This window comes from Macaca fascicularis, chromosome 11, assembly GCF_037993035.2.
Source record: "Macaca fascicularis isolate 582-1 chromosome 11, T2T-MFA8v1.1".
Lineage (NCBI taxonomy): Eukaryota > Metazoa > Chordata > Mammalia > Primates > Cercopithecidae > Macaca > Macaca fascicularis.
In genome coordinates, this window is record NC_088385.1 from 116,285,957 (window position 1) to 116,300,319 (window position 14,363).

General features: G+C 47.2%; 1 protein-coding gene across 6 annotated transcripts in view; it reads left to right on the forward strand.

Moving 5' to 3' along the window:
- The window catches only part of MYO1H (myosin IH), a 99,496-nt gene that overhangs the window by 72,296 nt on the left and 12,837 nt on the right, over positions 1 to 14,363 (forward strand). For 4 of the 6 annotated variants that reach the window (XR_012420598.1, XM_045365895.3, XM_045365897.3 and 1 more), the window contains 6 exons: positions 1,512 to 1,558; positions 4,556 to 4,636; positions 5,713 to 5,818; positions 7,250 to 7,367; positions 11,804 to 11,917; positions 14,286 to 14,362. Coding sequence is in view for 4 of the 6 variants with exons in the window: in XM_045365895.3 (XP_045221830.1) it covers positions 1,512 to 1,558; positions 4,556 to 4,636; positions 5,713 to 5,818; positions 7,250 to 7,367; positions 11,804 to 11,917; positions 14,286 to 14,362 (543 nt within the window). In the remaining 2 variants the exon portion in view is untranslated. Of the gene's footprint in view, positions 1 to 1,511; positions 1,559 to 4,428; positions 4,637 to 5,712; positions 5,819 to 7,249; positions 7,368 to 11,803; positions 11,918 to 14,285; position 14,363 lie in introns of those variants that run through there. The other 2 variants (XR_012420599.1, XM_074007739.1) reach the window with 2 other exon arrangements.

Here is a 14,363-nt window from a genome sequence, read left to right on the forward strand (position 1 = left end):
TTGCTTCTATGCCACCATTTTTTTTCTTAAACACTTTTGATGCATGCCTTTTTAAAATTTTTATTTAATCATTTTTCTGGAAACAGGGTTTCACTCTGTTGCCTAGACTGGAGTACAGTGCGCAATCATGGCTTACTGCAGTCTTGACTTCCTGGGCTCAGGCGATCCTCCTACCTCAGCTCCCCAAGTAGCTGGGACTACAGACATGCACCACCACATGCAGCTAAGTTTTTTAAAAAATTGGTGTAGAGACAGGCTAGTCTCAAACTCACTATGTTGCCCAGGCTAGTCTCAAACTCCTAGGCTCAAGCGATCCTCCCACCTCAGCTTTCCAAAGTGCTGGGATTACAAGCACGAGACACGATGCTTGGCTACTCCCCCAACTTCAAAAAAATAAATAAATAAATAAATCTGGTTTTGCCTTTATAATGCCATTGGCTTTCTGATGTAATTATTAACTGATTAAGTTTTAGGTCGACAGATAAGCCAAGTTTTAAACCTGGAAATGACATGTCTGTCTTTGCCTGAAGATGCTCTTGGATACCACCAGCCATGGTGCTTGAGTTTGTTTTTTCTCAGTCATGGGGAATTTTCTCATCTATTTACAGAGTCCCAGTTGGCTGTCCTTGAGGTTCAGTGTCCCCTCTGTTTCTGTATATTCAGTGTACGTGTGTTTCTTTGCTATTGGACTAGGGCAAGTGTGCAATACTTAGTGTAAAGACTGTGCATATTTATATGACAGCACACAGGGTTGAGTATAGCATTTGTGCCATGAGTTCAGTTCTGAGGACCTGGTTCTCAATGAGGGACATGTTATCCGCCCACCCACGCCCTCGCAGGGATATGTGGCAATGTCTAGCATATTAGTACATTCTCACATTGCTATAAAGAACTACCTGAGACTGGGTAATTCATAAAGAAAAGAGGTTTAATTGACTCAAAGTTCTTCAGGCTGTGCAGGAAGCATGGCTGGGGAGGCCTCAGGAAACTTACAATCCTGGTGGAAGGCGAAGGGGAAGCAAGCATGTCTAACATGCCTGGAGAAGGAGGATCAGAGTGAAGGGGAAGGTGCTACACACTTTTAAACGACCAGATCTCCTGAAAACTATCATGAGAACAGCGAGGGGGACATCTGCCCCCACGATCCAATCACCCCCAACCAGGCCGCTCTTCCAACATTGGGGATTGCAATTTGACTTGAGATTTGAGCGAGGGCACAGACCCAAACCATATAATCTAGAAATATATTTGGTTGTCACAACTGGGGAGAGTGTTACTGGGATCTAGTGTGAATAGAGGCCAGGGATGCTCCTCAACACCCCACAATATATGGGACAGCCCCCATCACAAAGAACGACCCAGCCCCAAATATCCATAGAGCTAAGCTTGAGAAATTATGAGCTAATCCTAAGAAATTATTTTTCAGAATTTCCCTTTGCAATGAGTTGGGATGGAATTGTATTTTTAGGCAGAGTCATTGATTCAAAAAATTTTTATTCAATGCTTTACAGGATTCTTGGAAAAAAACAATGATCTTCTTTACAGACATCTGAAAGAAGTAAGTCTGACACTTAACTGTATGTGTTTCTGATGATTTTGAAATATTACCCACGATAGTGATTTTGGTAGAATTTGCCTTCTGGATTTTTCTTTTCCATGCATGGTGTTAGAACTCTGGCATGTCATGGCCAGAACAGATATTTAAGATAATCTGTGTGGACACTTCTGTCAACAAGCCATTCAAATGTGTATGGTGCCCCGCTGGGTACCAGCTCTGGAGGCCATTAGTGAACAAGATGGAGTTCTTGTTCCCATGGGGCTTACAGTCAGGAGTTGGGGAATCGATAATAAATATATACACAAATAAGTTATCCATCAGTAAGAAGTGCTACAAAGAGAATACAGAAGGAACTGTGATTGAAGGGAACATTTTTAATTTAGGTGATTAGAGAAAACACCCCTCGGAGGTCACTTTGAGCTAAAACCTGAATGCGAATGATTTTGGCCATAGAAGGTTCAGAAGGTGTTCCAGGTAGAGGGCCCAGCGTGTGCAAAGGTCCTATGGTCTGGACGAGGGGAAATGTTAGGACAGGGGGCTGAGAGCTTGGCAGGGGCAGGTCCACAGCGAAGTAGAGATTTCATTCTGGTGTCATGAGAATATACTGGGGTGACATGATCTGAGGACGAGGAAGCTGAGACCCAGACAGGTCACAACTTGCACAAGGTCACATCATGAGGTGGGGGCTGGGGATGGTATTAACCCCCAGGGCTGCCGATGAAATTCCCAATCTCTTTGCCTTTCCATGTATCTCATCAATCTAAGAAGTGTTGCTGCTGCTGCTGCTGCTGCTGCTGTTGTTTTTGAGACAGTCTCGCTCTGTCACCCAGGCTGGAGTGCAGTGGCGCCATCATAGCCTACTGCAGCCTCAACCTCTGGGGCTCGAGTGATCCTCCTGCCTCAGTCTGGGTAGCTGGGACTTCAGACACACACCACCACACCCAACTGATTTTTTTGTTTGTAGAGACAGGATCTTGCTGTTGCCTAGGCTGGTCTCGAACTCCTGGCCTCAAGTGATCCTCCCACCTCACTCTCCCAAAGTGCTGGGATTGCAGGCTTGAGCCACCATGCCATGCCTAAAACCTTGAGTTTTTAAGGGCCTTATTTTGTATTAAAATAGTTAACTGTTTTGTACAACATTAGCTTTTATTAGCTTGGTTTATAAAAAGCTTAACCCTAAAGGTAACATTTTCGGAGTGAGCAAGTGAATAGTCACCGCAGGAGTGTTTTTTCTGCCTTCCTGAACTTTCTCTACCACTTGTGGGACTGCTTATCTCAACCTTTTAGGACTCAGGATAGACGAGCAACTCCTAACTTTGGATTCACCAGACAGTCGCTCTCTGGGTCTGAGTCCCAGCCCAGCCCCTTCCCTGCTGGGGACCACATGGCAGGTTTCCCCATCGGTGAAGTGGGTCTGCTACTCTCTGCCTCATGCAGAGGAGAACACGGGAGTGGAAGTGTCTGGTTGACAAATGAGAGACAGCGTTCTTCTAATGGCTTCCCCTCTGGGGTCATGGCCATTAGCTTCACAAACCAATCCACAGAGAGGGCATCACACAGGAAAAAATTCTCTGAATCTCTCTCTTCACCCACCAGGGCTGAAGCTCCCTGAACTTTTTGACTTCAGGAGGGAACACTTCTAATTTGTTTCTGTACTATTTGCAGGTTTCTGTTCCATATCACCATAGGTTTAGAACTGCAATGGGTTAAACAACAACAAAAAATTCAATTAAAAAAACCGGGGGGCCAGGATGTGTGTACGTGTATCTCCTTTTATCTTTTTCTTTCTCTTTGCACAATAATAGCACACTGTGTAGTTCTGCATCTTGCTTTTTTCACTTAACATCATTATCTTGGAGGTCATTTTTTTCTTTTCTTTTTTTTTTTTTTGAGACGGAGTCTTGTTCTGTCGCCCAGGCTGGAGTGCAGTGGCGCCATCTCAGCTCACTGAAAACTCCGCCTCCCGGGTTCACGCCATTCTCCTGCCTCAGCCTCCCGAGTAGCTGGGACTACAGGTGCCCGCTGCCACGCCCGGCTAATTTTTTTGTATTTTTAGTAGAGACGGGGTTTCACTGTGTTAGCCAGGATGGTCTCGATCTCCTGACCTCATGATCCGCCCGTCTCGGCCTCCCAAAGTGCTGGGATTACAGGCTTGAGCCACCGCGCCTGGCCCATTTTTTTCTTTTTGAGACAGGTTCTCAGTCTGTCAGTCAGGCTGGAGTGCAGTGGCATGATCACAGTTCACTGTAACCTCGACTTTTTGGGCTCAAGTGATCCTCCCACCTCAGCCTCCTGAGTAACTAGGACCATAGGCGTGCACCATTACGCCTAGCTAGCAGTTTTTTTTTTTTTTTTTTTTTGGTAGAGATGAGGTTTTGTCATGTTGCCCAGGCTGGTCTCAAACTCCTGGGTTTAAGCCATCTTCCTGTCTCGGCCTTCCCAAGTACTGGGATTATAAGCCTGAGTCCCATCATTCCTGGCCTGGGATCTTTTTTTTTTCTGAGACGGAGTTTTGCTAACTCTTGTTGCCCAGGCTGGAGTGCAGTGGCACAATCTCAGCTCACTGCAATCTCCACTTCCTGGATTCAAGCGATTCTCCTGCCTCAGCCTCCCGAGTAGCTGGGATTACAAGCACGTGCCACCACACCTGGCTAATTTTGTATTTTTAGTAGAGATGGGGTTTCTCCATGTTGGTCAGGCTGGTCTCGAACGCCTCATTCTTAAAGAGCCAGTTTATTCTGAAGCAGCTGCACGGAACCAAGGACAATGTCTGAGAAAAAACAGCCTCAGTAAGTAGGCAAAGCAGTGGATGTAGAATGTGAACAAGGATTTCCATATTTGACTGTGTTGTTCCCCTTTCTTTACATTAGGAACCTCTGAAAGCATTCAACAAGCAGATGGCTCTGTTGCTTTGTGCACACTTCTATCAGCCGTCCTGACGGCCCTGTAGCGATTTCTGAAACAGCGAACGTGGTGCTCATTTCTCATCACTTACAGGTGCTGTGCAAGTCCAAGAATGTTATCCTGAGGGAATGCTTCCTGCGGGCTGAGTTAGAAAACCGGAGGAGGCCCCCAACAGTGAGTGGGATAAATGTCCATGCAAAATTGGAAAGGGAACAAAAATTCCTCAGAGGGTGAGATGACCACCAGCTACCTATGCTTTTTAGCCACCTTCCCCTTTTCTGGAAGTATATTACTCTCTAACAGATTCTACTAAATATATGCACCTGTAATCCCAGCACTTTGGGAGGCCGAGGTGGGAGGATCGCTTGAGGCCAGGAGTTCAAGATCAGACTGGGCAACATAATGAGACCCTGTCTCTACAAAAAAATCAAGATAAAAATCAGTGAGACAAAACTTGGGTGCATTAAAAACATAAAAGAAAGAAAGAAAAAATCAATTAGCCAGGTGCAGTGGTGTGCATCTATAGTCCCAGCTACTTTGGGAGGCTGAGGCAGGAGGATCGCTTGAACCCAGGAGTCCGAAGTTACAATGAGCCATGATTATGCACTCCAGATTAGGTGACAGAGCAAGACCCTGTCTCTTAAAAAATCACTTGGAACGTGGCTTATATACATTAGCTTGGAACATGATATTCATGTTCCAAGTTTAGTCCCAGTTTGTTCGTTTGCAGACATTCACTGAGCAGCACCTACTACGTATATGTGGCAGGCACTGTGCCAGGCACAGGGGTTTAGCAATAACAAGCCAGATGAGGTCCCTGCCCTCAATGGGCTTACAATCTAGTGGGAGAGGGTATAGGAAAATACCATCAAATAAAGAAGTTATAATAATGCCAGCATCATGAAGGACACATGTCAACAAAGAAACACAAAGGAAGGTGGCAGAGGGTGGCAGAGAATGACAGGCCTGGGGCAGCACTGGTTTCTGCTGGGCACTCACCACGTCTTTGCTGAGCAAGTGAGGCATCCTAGACAGATGCTTGTCCAGCTTTCACATGACCAGACCAAGCTTGGGCTTCTCAGGTGAGGACATCCAAAACCACCTCTTAATGGGCCAAATGGCCACTAGGAAGACAATCTGTCAATAGTTCAGCTCTATAGGGTTGACACCTTGAGCCCTGGCCAGTCTTCTCTGTATTCATTGGAAGCAGCAGTATCTCCCTGGCTCATTCTCTCTCTCTCTCTCTGCAGGTGGGGACTCAGTTTAAAAACAGTCTGAGCAGCCTTCTAGAAATCCTCATCTCTAAGGAGCCCTCCTACATCCGTTGCATCAAGCCCAATGACAGGAAAGAACCCAGTGAGTTGTGAATCATTATGAACTGGGCTCAGGAAAGGAGTCCGTAAGGCAAAGCGAGGTGGCAGTGGGTTGAGATCCTAAACACCACCACAGGCTCACCCGATGTCCTCTGGATGTGAATAATTTTCCTTTCTAAATAATAGAAGATGCCCAGGTGTTACATGCTTATGCCTGTAATCCCAACACTTTGGGAGGTTGAGGCAGGCAGATTACTTGAGCCCAGGAATTGGAGACCAGCTTGGGCAACATGGCAAAACCCCGTCTCTACAAAAAATGCAAAAATTAGCCAGGCATGGTGGCATGTCTCTACTAAAAATACAAAAACTAGCTGGGTGTAGTGGCACGTGCCTGTAGTCCCATCTCCTCGGGAGGCTGAGGTGGGAGGATCAATTAAGCCCAGGAGTTCAAGGCTGCAGTGAGCCATGATTGTGCCACTGCACTCCAGTATGGGTGACAGAGTGAGACCCCATCTCAAAAAATAATAGAAGGTAAATGAATTCCGTTGGTGGTTCAGAGTGAGCGTTGCTCAGAGCTTGGTCATTTTCAGGAGCAACAAAGCTGAGTCAGGCAGGTGTCAGAGGTGAGGGGAGTCAACGTTGGTCTTTTCCAGTCAGGGAACAGTCTTCCAAAATGATCCATGACTCAGGTAGTTTCTAAGCTCTTGCCATGGTCTATAATGTAGTCGTTAGGAACCATTATAATGAATGATAATGAATCATCAGAGGCTCACAGAGGCCAGGCAGGAAAAGCAAATGAGTGAAGCAGACAGGTTGTAAGGCAATAGGGAGTAGAGGGGACTGTGGCAAACTGGAGAAGGCACATTCTGTCTAAAGGGGCAGCAGTGCTACTCCTCTCCTGCCAGCTATTGCCATGTGGAACTCTGGGCCCAGGATAGCCAGATTTCAGGACTTTTCAAAGGAACCAGAAATTTAATTTTTTCCTGTAAAATTCCCCCATTTAAAAAAACACAATTGGGCTGGGCACAGTGGCTCATGCTTGTAATCCCAGCATTTTGGGAGGCTGAGGCAGGTGGATCACCTAAGGTCAAAAGTTTGAGACCAACCTGGACAACATGGTGAAACCCCATCTCTACTAAAACTACAAAAATTAGCCAGGCATGGTTGGCGGGCACCTGAAATCCCTACAACTTGGGAGGCTGAGGCAGAAGAATTACTTAAACCCAGGAGGCAGAGGTTGCAGTAAGCTGAGATTGTGCCACTGCACTCCAGCCTGGGCAACAAGAGTGAAACCCTGTCTCAAAAATAAATAAATAAATAAATATAATTGATTAATTAATTAATTAAGGCCTCACAAAACAAGTCTGGGGCCAGACCCAGCCCACTGAACTTCACCTTTCAGACTGTGATCTGTCTTGGTTGAAATGAAGCCATGGAGTCCTTTCCTGTCATTCTGTCTTCTATTTCTCCAAAGGCAAATTTGATGACTTCCTCATAAGGCATCAGATCAAATACCTGGGGCTGATGGAGCACCTGCGGGTGAGACGGGCTGGTTTTGCATACCGGAGGAAATACGAGCATTTCTTGCAAAGGTAAAATGTGCTTCATTGATCTGAAGCTAATAGTCATGTGCCTACTACGTGAGAATCTCTGGGGTTTAATGATAAAGAAAATGGCATCCCTTAGGAAGGCTCAGTTTGGTTCTTAACTGCTGTAGTTATGACAGCTAAAAACACTAACATTTGGGAGAATATAAAAACCCAACTCTGGGCCAGGCACGGTTGCTCACACTTTTATTTCCAGCACTTTGGGAGGCGGAGGCGGGCAGATCACGAGGTCAGGAGATCAAGACCATCTGGCTAACACGGTGAAACCCCATTCTACTAAAAATACCAAAAAAAAAAAAAAATTAGCTGGGTATGGTGGTGGGCACCTGTAGTCCCAGCTACTCGGGAGGCTGAGGCAAGAGAATGGCGTGAACCCAGCAGGCAGAGCTTGCAGTGAGCCGAGATGGTGCCACTGCACTCCAGCCTGGGCGGCAGAGTGAGACTCTGTCTCAAAACAAAACAAAACAAAACAAAAAGATAAAAACCAACTCTGGCTGGGTGCAGTGGCTCATGCCTGTAATCCCAGCATTTTGGGAGGCCGAGGTGGGAGCATTGCTTGAGGCCAGGAGTTCGAGACCAGCCTGGGCAACATGGCAAAACCCAATCTCTACCAAAAAAAGAAAAAAAAATTAGCTGGGTGTGGTGGTGCGCACCTGTAGTCCCAGCTACTTGGAAGGCTGAGGCGGGAGGATCACCTGAGCCTGGGAGGTTGAGGCTTCAGTGAACTTGAGATCACACCACTGCACTCCAGCCTGGGTGACAGAATGAGAACCCTGTCTCAAACAAAACAAAACAAAACAAAAAACAAACTCACAAAAACTCAGTTTAACGTCTTCTGTTCATTTCACTAATCCCTGTTTACCGTCAAGGGCAAGGCCAAGTGTGTAGACCTGCCACCAGGGGGCAGCCGTGGGCAGTGCCCCACAGGCCTCTGAATTAGCAGGGGAAGCTAAGTCCATTTGGGACCATAGGGCCTAGTTTAGTGCCTTAGCCCAACAGGTTGTTGAGAGCAGCAGGTTAGCAGTGGGGACATGGGTTTTCAAACCACACAAACTTAGGTCCTAATCCTCATTCTCTTATAGCTGTGACCTGTCATTTCCCTGATCTGTAGGATTAAATTGTCTGGGCTCAGGGAATTTGTAAAGATTTAATGAAGTATTTCTATGCCTATTCTCACCATCCCCCAAATTGCTTATCCACCAACACTTCTTCAATGATGGGCTGTGTGTGAATTTATGCTACCAAAATAGCAACACACTCTCAAGCATAATAAATGGTCACTTTGGTGGGTCAGAATGGTTGAATATCAGCAATTTCATGTGGCTCAACCTAATATTTTGAGTATAGTCATTTGAGATTCTTTGCCTTTATTTTTCCTGGATGTACCTCCTTTGCCCACCATTTTGGCCCATCAGCTACTCATCATTCATTCATCCTCATCCCAAATTTGACTTCTGCGGCAGATGGCAGGGGCAACAGCCACCGCCCACCTCGCCCCCCAAACACATACGAACTTGATGTTCCCATCTACCTGTGTTTTTTTTGAACTTCATACATCGATTGTCTATTTTTGCTGCTGTCTGAGGCTCATTCATTCTTTTCATAAAAACTAGTGAGCAGGCCAGGCATGTTCGCTCACACCTGTAATCCCAGCACTTTGGGAGGCCAAGGTGGGCGGATCACTTGAGGTCAGGAGTTCAAGACCAGCCTGACCAACATGGTGAAATCCTGTGTCTGCTAAAAATACAAAAATTAGCCAGGCATGGTGGTGCGTGCCTGTAATTCCAGCTACTCGGGAGACTGAGGCATGAGAATCATTTGAACCCAGGAGGCAGAGGTTGCAGTGAGCTGCAATCATGCCACTGCACTCCGGCCTGGGTGATAGAATGAGACTCTGTATCAAGACAAAACAAACAAACGAACAAAACTGGTGAGCAGCTATCTGAGCTAGCACTGTCCTAGCTGGGGTGACAGCAGAGAACAGAACAGACCCCATCTCTATCCTCATGGAATTTACTTTCTATGGGGGAGACCAGCAATAACAAAGATGTAAAGTTGGCCCTCCATACCCATGGGTTCCACATCCAAGGATTCAACTAACTATGGATTGAAAATGCTTTTAAAAATACAATGAAAATAACAATACAATAATAATAATACAAATTAAAAAGCAATACATATAACAACTATTTACATAGCATTTACATAGTATTAGGTATAATAACTAATTTAGAGATGATTTAAAGTGTATAGGAGGAGGTACTCAGGTTATATGCAAACACTATGCCATTTTTTGTCAGGGACTTGAACATCCGTGGATTTTGTATCCATGGGGGTCCTGGAACCAATTCACCACAGATACTGAGGGGTGACTATATAAGGTCAGGCAGGGATATGTTATTTGAAGAAAAGTGAATCCAGGTAAATGGAAAGAGTGGCCAGCCTCCCTCCTTAGGTAAGAGGGTCACTCTCTGAGTGACGGAGTGAGCCATGAGGACATTTGGTGTCTTAGTCTGTTTGGGCTGCTATAATGAAACACTGGGTGGCTTCTAACCAACAGAAACTTCTCACAGTTCTGGAGGCTGGGAAGTCCAAGATCAAGGTGCTGGTAGACTCAGTGTCTGGTGAGGGCCAGCTTTGGCTTCCTTGTTTGTAGATGGTGCCTTCTCACTGTCTTCACATAGTGGAAGGGGCAGATGAGCTCATAAGGGCACTAATCTCATTTATGAGTGCTCCACCCGTGTGACCTAATCACCTGTTAGAGGCCCTGCCTCCTAACACCATCCCATTGGGGGTTAGACTTCATCATATGAATTTTGTGGAGACACAGACGATCAGTCCATAGCATTCAGGGAACATCAATCCAGGCAGGAAAGCCTGGAGGTAGGAGCAGGCTCCAGGGCAAGCTGAGAGGCCAGCATAGCAGCTGGTCAGTGGCTGGGGACAGAGAGGCAGGGGGAGGTTCACAGGACTGAGCTGGAGATGGCCAAACCCTGTGCACCTGCCTGGTACCACTTCCCTTGATCAGGGAGCAACCATATCATAAATTTGAAGAGGACAGAAGGTACTAGTCCCTCCAACCTACAGGCATTTAGGGCTTCTCCCCAGACCCTCCTTATCTGTCTAACTTTGGCAGTGCTGGTATTGGGCAAGGTCTGCATGGATGAAAGCAGGGCCTGAGACTGTGCTGTGTCCCCTGCGGGTGGTGGAGACCCCATCTTCTCTAGCTTTCACTGGAGTTCAGGAAGCACACATCCTGCACCTTTGTGTAGCTGGCTGAACAGAGGAAGAACATGGGACACTCGATACCCTTAAAGAACATGCTCATAAAGTATAATTCCAGGAAAATAAAAATATTTTTTGCCGGACATGGTAACTCATGCCTATGGTCCCAGCACTTTGGGAGGCCGAGGCAGGTGGATCTCCTGAGGTGAGGAGCTTGAAACCAGCCTGGCCAACATGGAGAAACCCCGTCTCTACTAAAAATACAAAAATTAGCTGGGCATGGTGGCACACGCCTGTAATCCCAGCTACTCAGGACGCTGAGGCAGGAGAACCACTTGAACCCAGGAGGCGGAGGTTGCAGTGAGCTGGTATCACACCACTACACTCCAGTCTGGGTGACAGAGTGAGCTCTGTATCCAAAAAATATATACACGTATTTTTTTTTTAACAATTTAAAATCTGATTTTAAAATAAACATAATATGAAGCCAGGCGCGGTGGCTCATGCCTGTAATCCCAGCACTTTGGGAGGCCGAGGTGGGCAGATCACGAGGCCAGGAGATCAAGACCATCCTGGCTAACATGGTGAAACCCTGTCTCTACTAAAATATACAAAATATTAGCTGGCCGAGGTGGCAGGCGCCTGTAGTTGCAGCTACTTGGGAGGCTGAGGCAGGAGAATGGCGTGCACCCAGGAGACGGAGCTTGCAGCGAGTGGAGATCGTGCCACTGCACTCCAGCCTGGGTGACAGAGCGAGACATTTGTTTGTTCAGTTTTCTATTGATGGACATCTGGGTTGTTTCCACCTTTTGGCTATTATGAATCATAGCACCACGCACTGCTACACCCAGTGGCTGCTATCAACATTCACGTATGAATGTTCAGACACCTTTTCATTTCTCTGGGACAGATACCTAGGAGTGGAATTGAGTCACTGGGTTGAGCATCTGATGATGTCATTGTTCTACAAAGACAGGTCAAACCCCCTACTATATTGAAACAGTTTCTCTCTTCTTCCTTTCTTGCAAAGCACCCATCTTTGAATTCGAGAAAGTTCGTGTGATGGGACTACTACATACAGTGAGTGGCTGACATGCCACAGCAGCGCTCAGCAGGCTTCTGGGGCCGGGGATGTGGGGGAGGGCTAGAGGAAGGTACAGTCACAGCTTCTCCACGTCGGTCTCCTCTCCTGCTAGGTACAAGTCCTTATGCCCAGACACCTGGCCGCACTGGCATGGGCCTCCAGCAGAGGGCGTGGAACGGCTGATCAACTACATGGGCTACAAACCTGAGGAATACAAGTTAGGCAAGTAAGTGACCAGAAGACCACCAAATGGTCTCTTCCCTTGACATCAAAGGGTTTGTGCATTGATCCGTATCCATCTAGAGCCTGGAGACTCAATTCCTAGGGATGTATGGAGATTTGCAAGATGTATGCCTCATCTACTCAATGTAAATGCAGCTCTTAATTATTTAGAAGAGCTATAGTGCTGCCGGTGGGAGGCAGTGAAGTTATAAAGGAACGCTCCGCACTAAACTGGCTCAGCAGATGGGCCTCCTTGCTGGCAAAACACAGGGAACCAGAGGGGCCACCTAACCTCTGTGTGCCTGGATTCTTTCACTGTTTCCATGTACGCGTGACCTGCCAGAGGAGCTGGGACCTAGACAATGTGAGATCATCTGTAGCATCTCAGAAATGGTGTGCTAGAACTCTTAACTGTGGAGTCTTAGTTGTCCATGAGCAGAGAACTTTCGTACGCATTGAAAGCTTTCAGGCACAACTCAAGGGACATGAATCGGGAAGATCTGAGGCCGCCTTGTTAGTCATTTTGGTCAGGGTTAATGTGGTTGCAGGGAAAGGTGCCCCAGCGTGAAGATGTATTGCCCGAGGCAGGGCTTCCCCGCTCCGGAGATCTCCGCCTGTGACCCTGTTCGTGGGCTTTCCCCGCCGACTCCGAACTCCCGCTTGTACATGGTCCTCTGGGCCGCCTTAGCCTCTCTCCATCCTTGGGCTCCTATTCTGGGCCTGTCCCAAGGATCACTTACTTATTCAATCCAGATCTGCAAGGGGATTCTGCAAGGCTCAGCACATCCTGAGGGAGGCAGGGCATGGAGGTCAGAGGTGGGATCCGTCTGTCCCCTGTTCCATAAATTGGAACAGGGACAAGGGAGAGTGGGATCATCAGGCACCACCCACTGCTGCCCCCAGTGGCTGCCCAGGGAACTTTCCCTCACCAGGCCGAGGGTGGGGCAGGCAACGTGAGGTCAATATTTGTAGCCTCTCTGCTGGCTAATGTGATCCTTCCTTCCTTCCTTCCTTCCTTCCTTCCTTCCTTCCTTCCTTCCTTCCTTCCTTCCTTCCTTCCTTCCTCCCTCCCTCCCTCCCTCCCTCCCTCCCTCCCTCCCTCCCTCCCTCCCTCCCTCCCTCCCTCCCTCCCTCCCTCCCTCCCTCCCTCCCTCCCTCCCTCCCTCCCTCCCTCCTTCCTTCCTTCCTTCCTTCCTGGCAACGTGAGGTCAATATTTGTAGCCTCTCTGCTGGCTAATGTGATCTTTCCATCTTTCCTTCCTTCCTTCCTTCCTTCCTTCCTTCCTTCCTTCCTTCCTTCCTTCCTTCTCTTTCTTTTCTTTCTTTTCTTTCTTTTCTTTCTTTCTTTTTTTTTTTTTTTTTTTTTTTTTTGACAGAGTCTTGCTCTGTCACCCAGGCTGCAGTGGCGCAATCTCGGCTCACTGTAACCTCCGCCTCCGGGGGTCAAGCGATTCTCCTGCCTCAGCCTCTCAAGTAGCTGGGATTATAGGTACACGCCACCATGCCGAGCTAATTTTTGTATTTTTAGTAGAGACGGGGTGTCACCACGTTGGTCAGTCTGGTCTCAAAATCCTGACCTCAGGTGATCTGCCTGCCTCAGCCTCCCAAAGTGCCGGGATTACAGGCGTGAGTCACCACGCCCCGGCATGATCTTCTTTTAAGCTCAGATCCACATTCTTTATCTGGCTAGGCATGGTGGCTGGTGCCTGCAATCCCAGCTACTCAGGAGTCTGAGGCATGAGAATCACTTGAACCTGGGAGATGGGGATTGCAGTGAGCCGAGATTGCGCCACTGCACCCCAGCCTGGGCAACAAACTGAGACTCTGTTTCAAAACAAAAAACAAATAAAAAAACACCCATATTCTTTGTCGTCACTCTTTAAAGCCCAGGAACATAACTTGAAGCAACTTCAGGTCAGGATGGTGTATTCATTTCCTAGGACTATGTCACAAATGATCACAAAGTGACTGATTTAAAACAAATCTGTTCTCTCCTAGCTGTGGAGGCCAGAAATCCAAAAATCAAGAGCTGGCAGGGCCACGTTCCTGCAGGAGTCTCTTCCAGCTCTGGTGGCTCCTGGCGTTGCTTAGCTGTAGCTGTGTCCCTCCAATCTCTGCCTCTGTGCTCACAGGGGCTCCTCCCTGTGTCTTTCTGTGTGTATAGGGACACTCTCAATGGATTTAGGGCCCACCCTATTCCAGGATGATCTCATTTCTATCCTTACGTCAGTCACATCTGCAAACACCCTATTTCCAAATAAGATCATATTCTGAGGTTCTGCGTGGGCATGAATTTTTGAAGGGGGCACCGTTCAACCCACTAGATGGTAAACTGACCAATTAATTACAAAAACATTTGTTTTCACTTTTAGAACCAAAATATTCATTCGTTTCCCCAGAACTCTGTTTGCTACCGAAGATGCCTTGGAATTTTGTAAACATCAACTAGG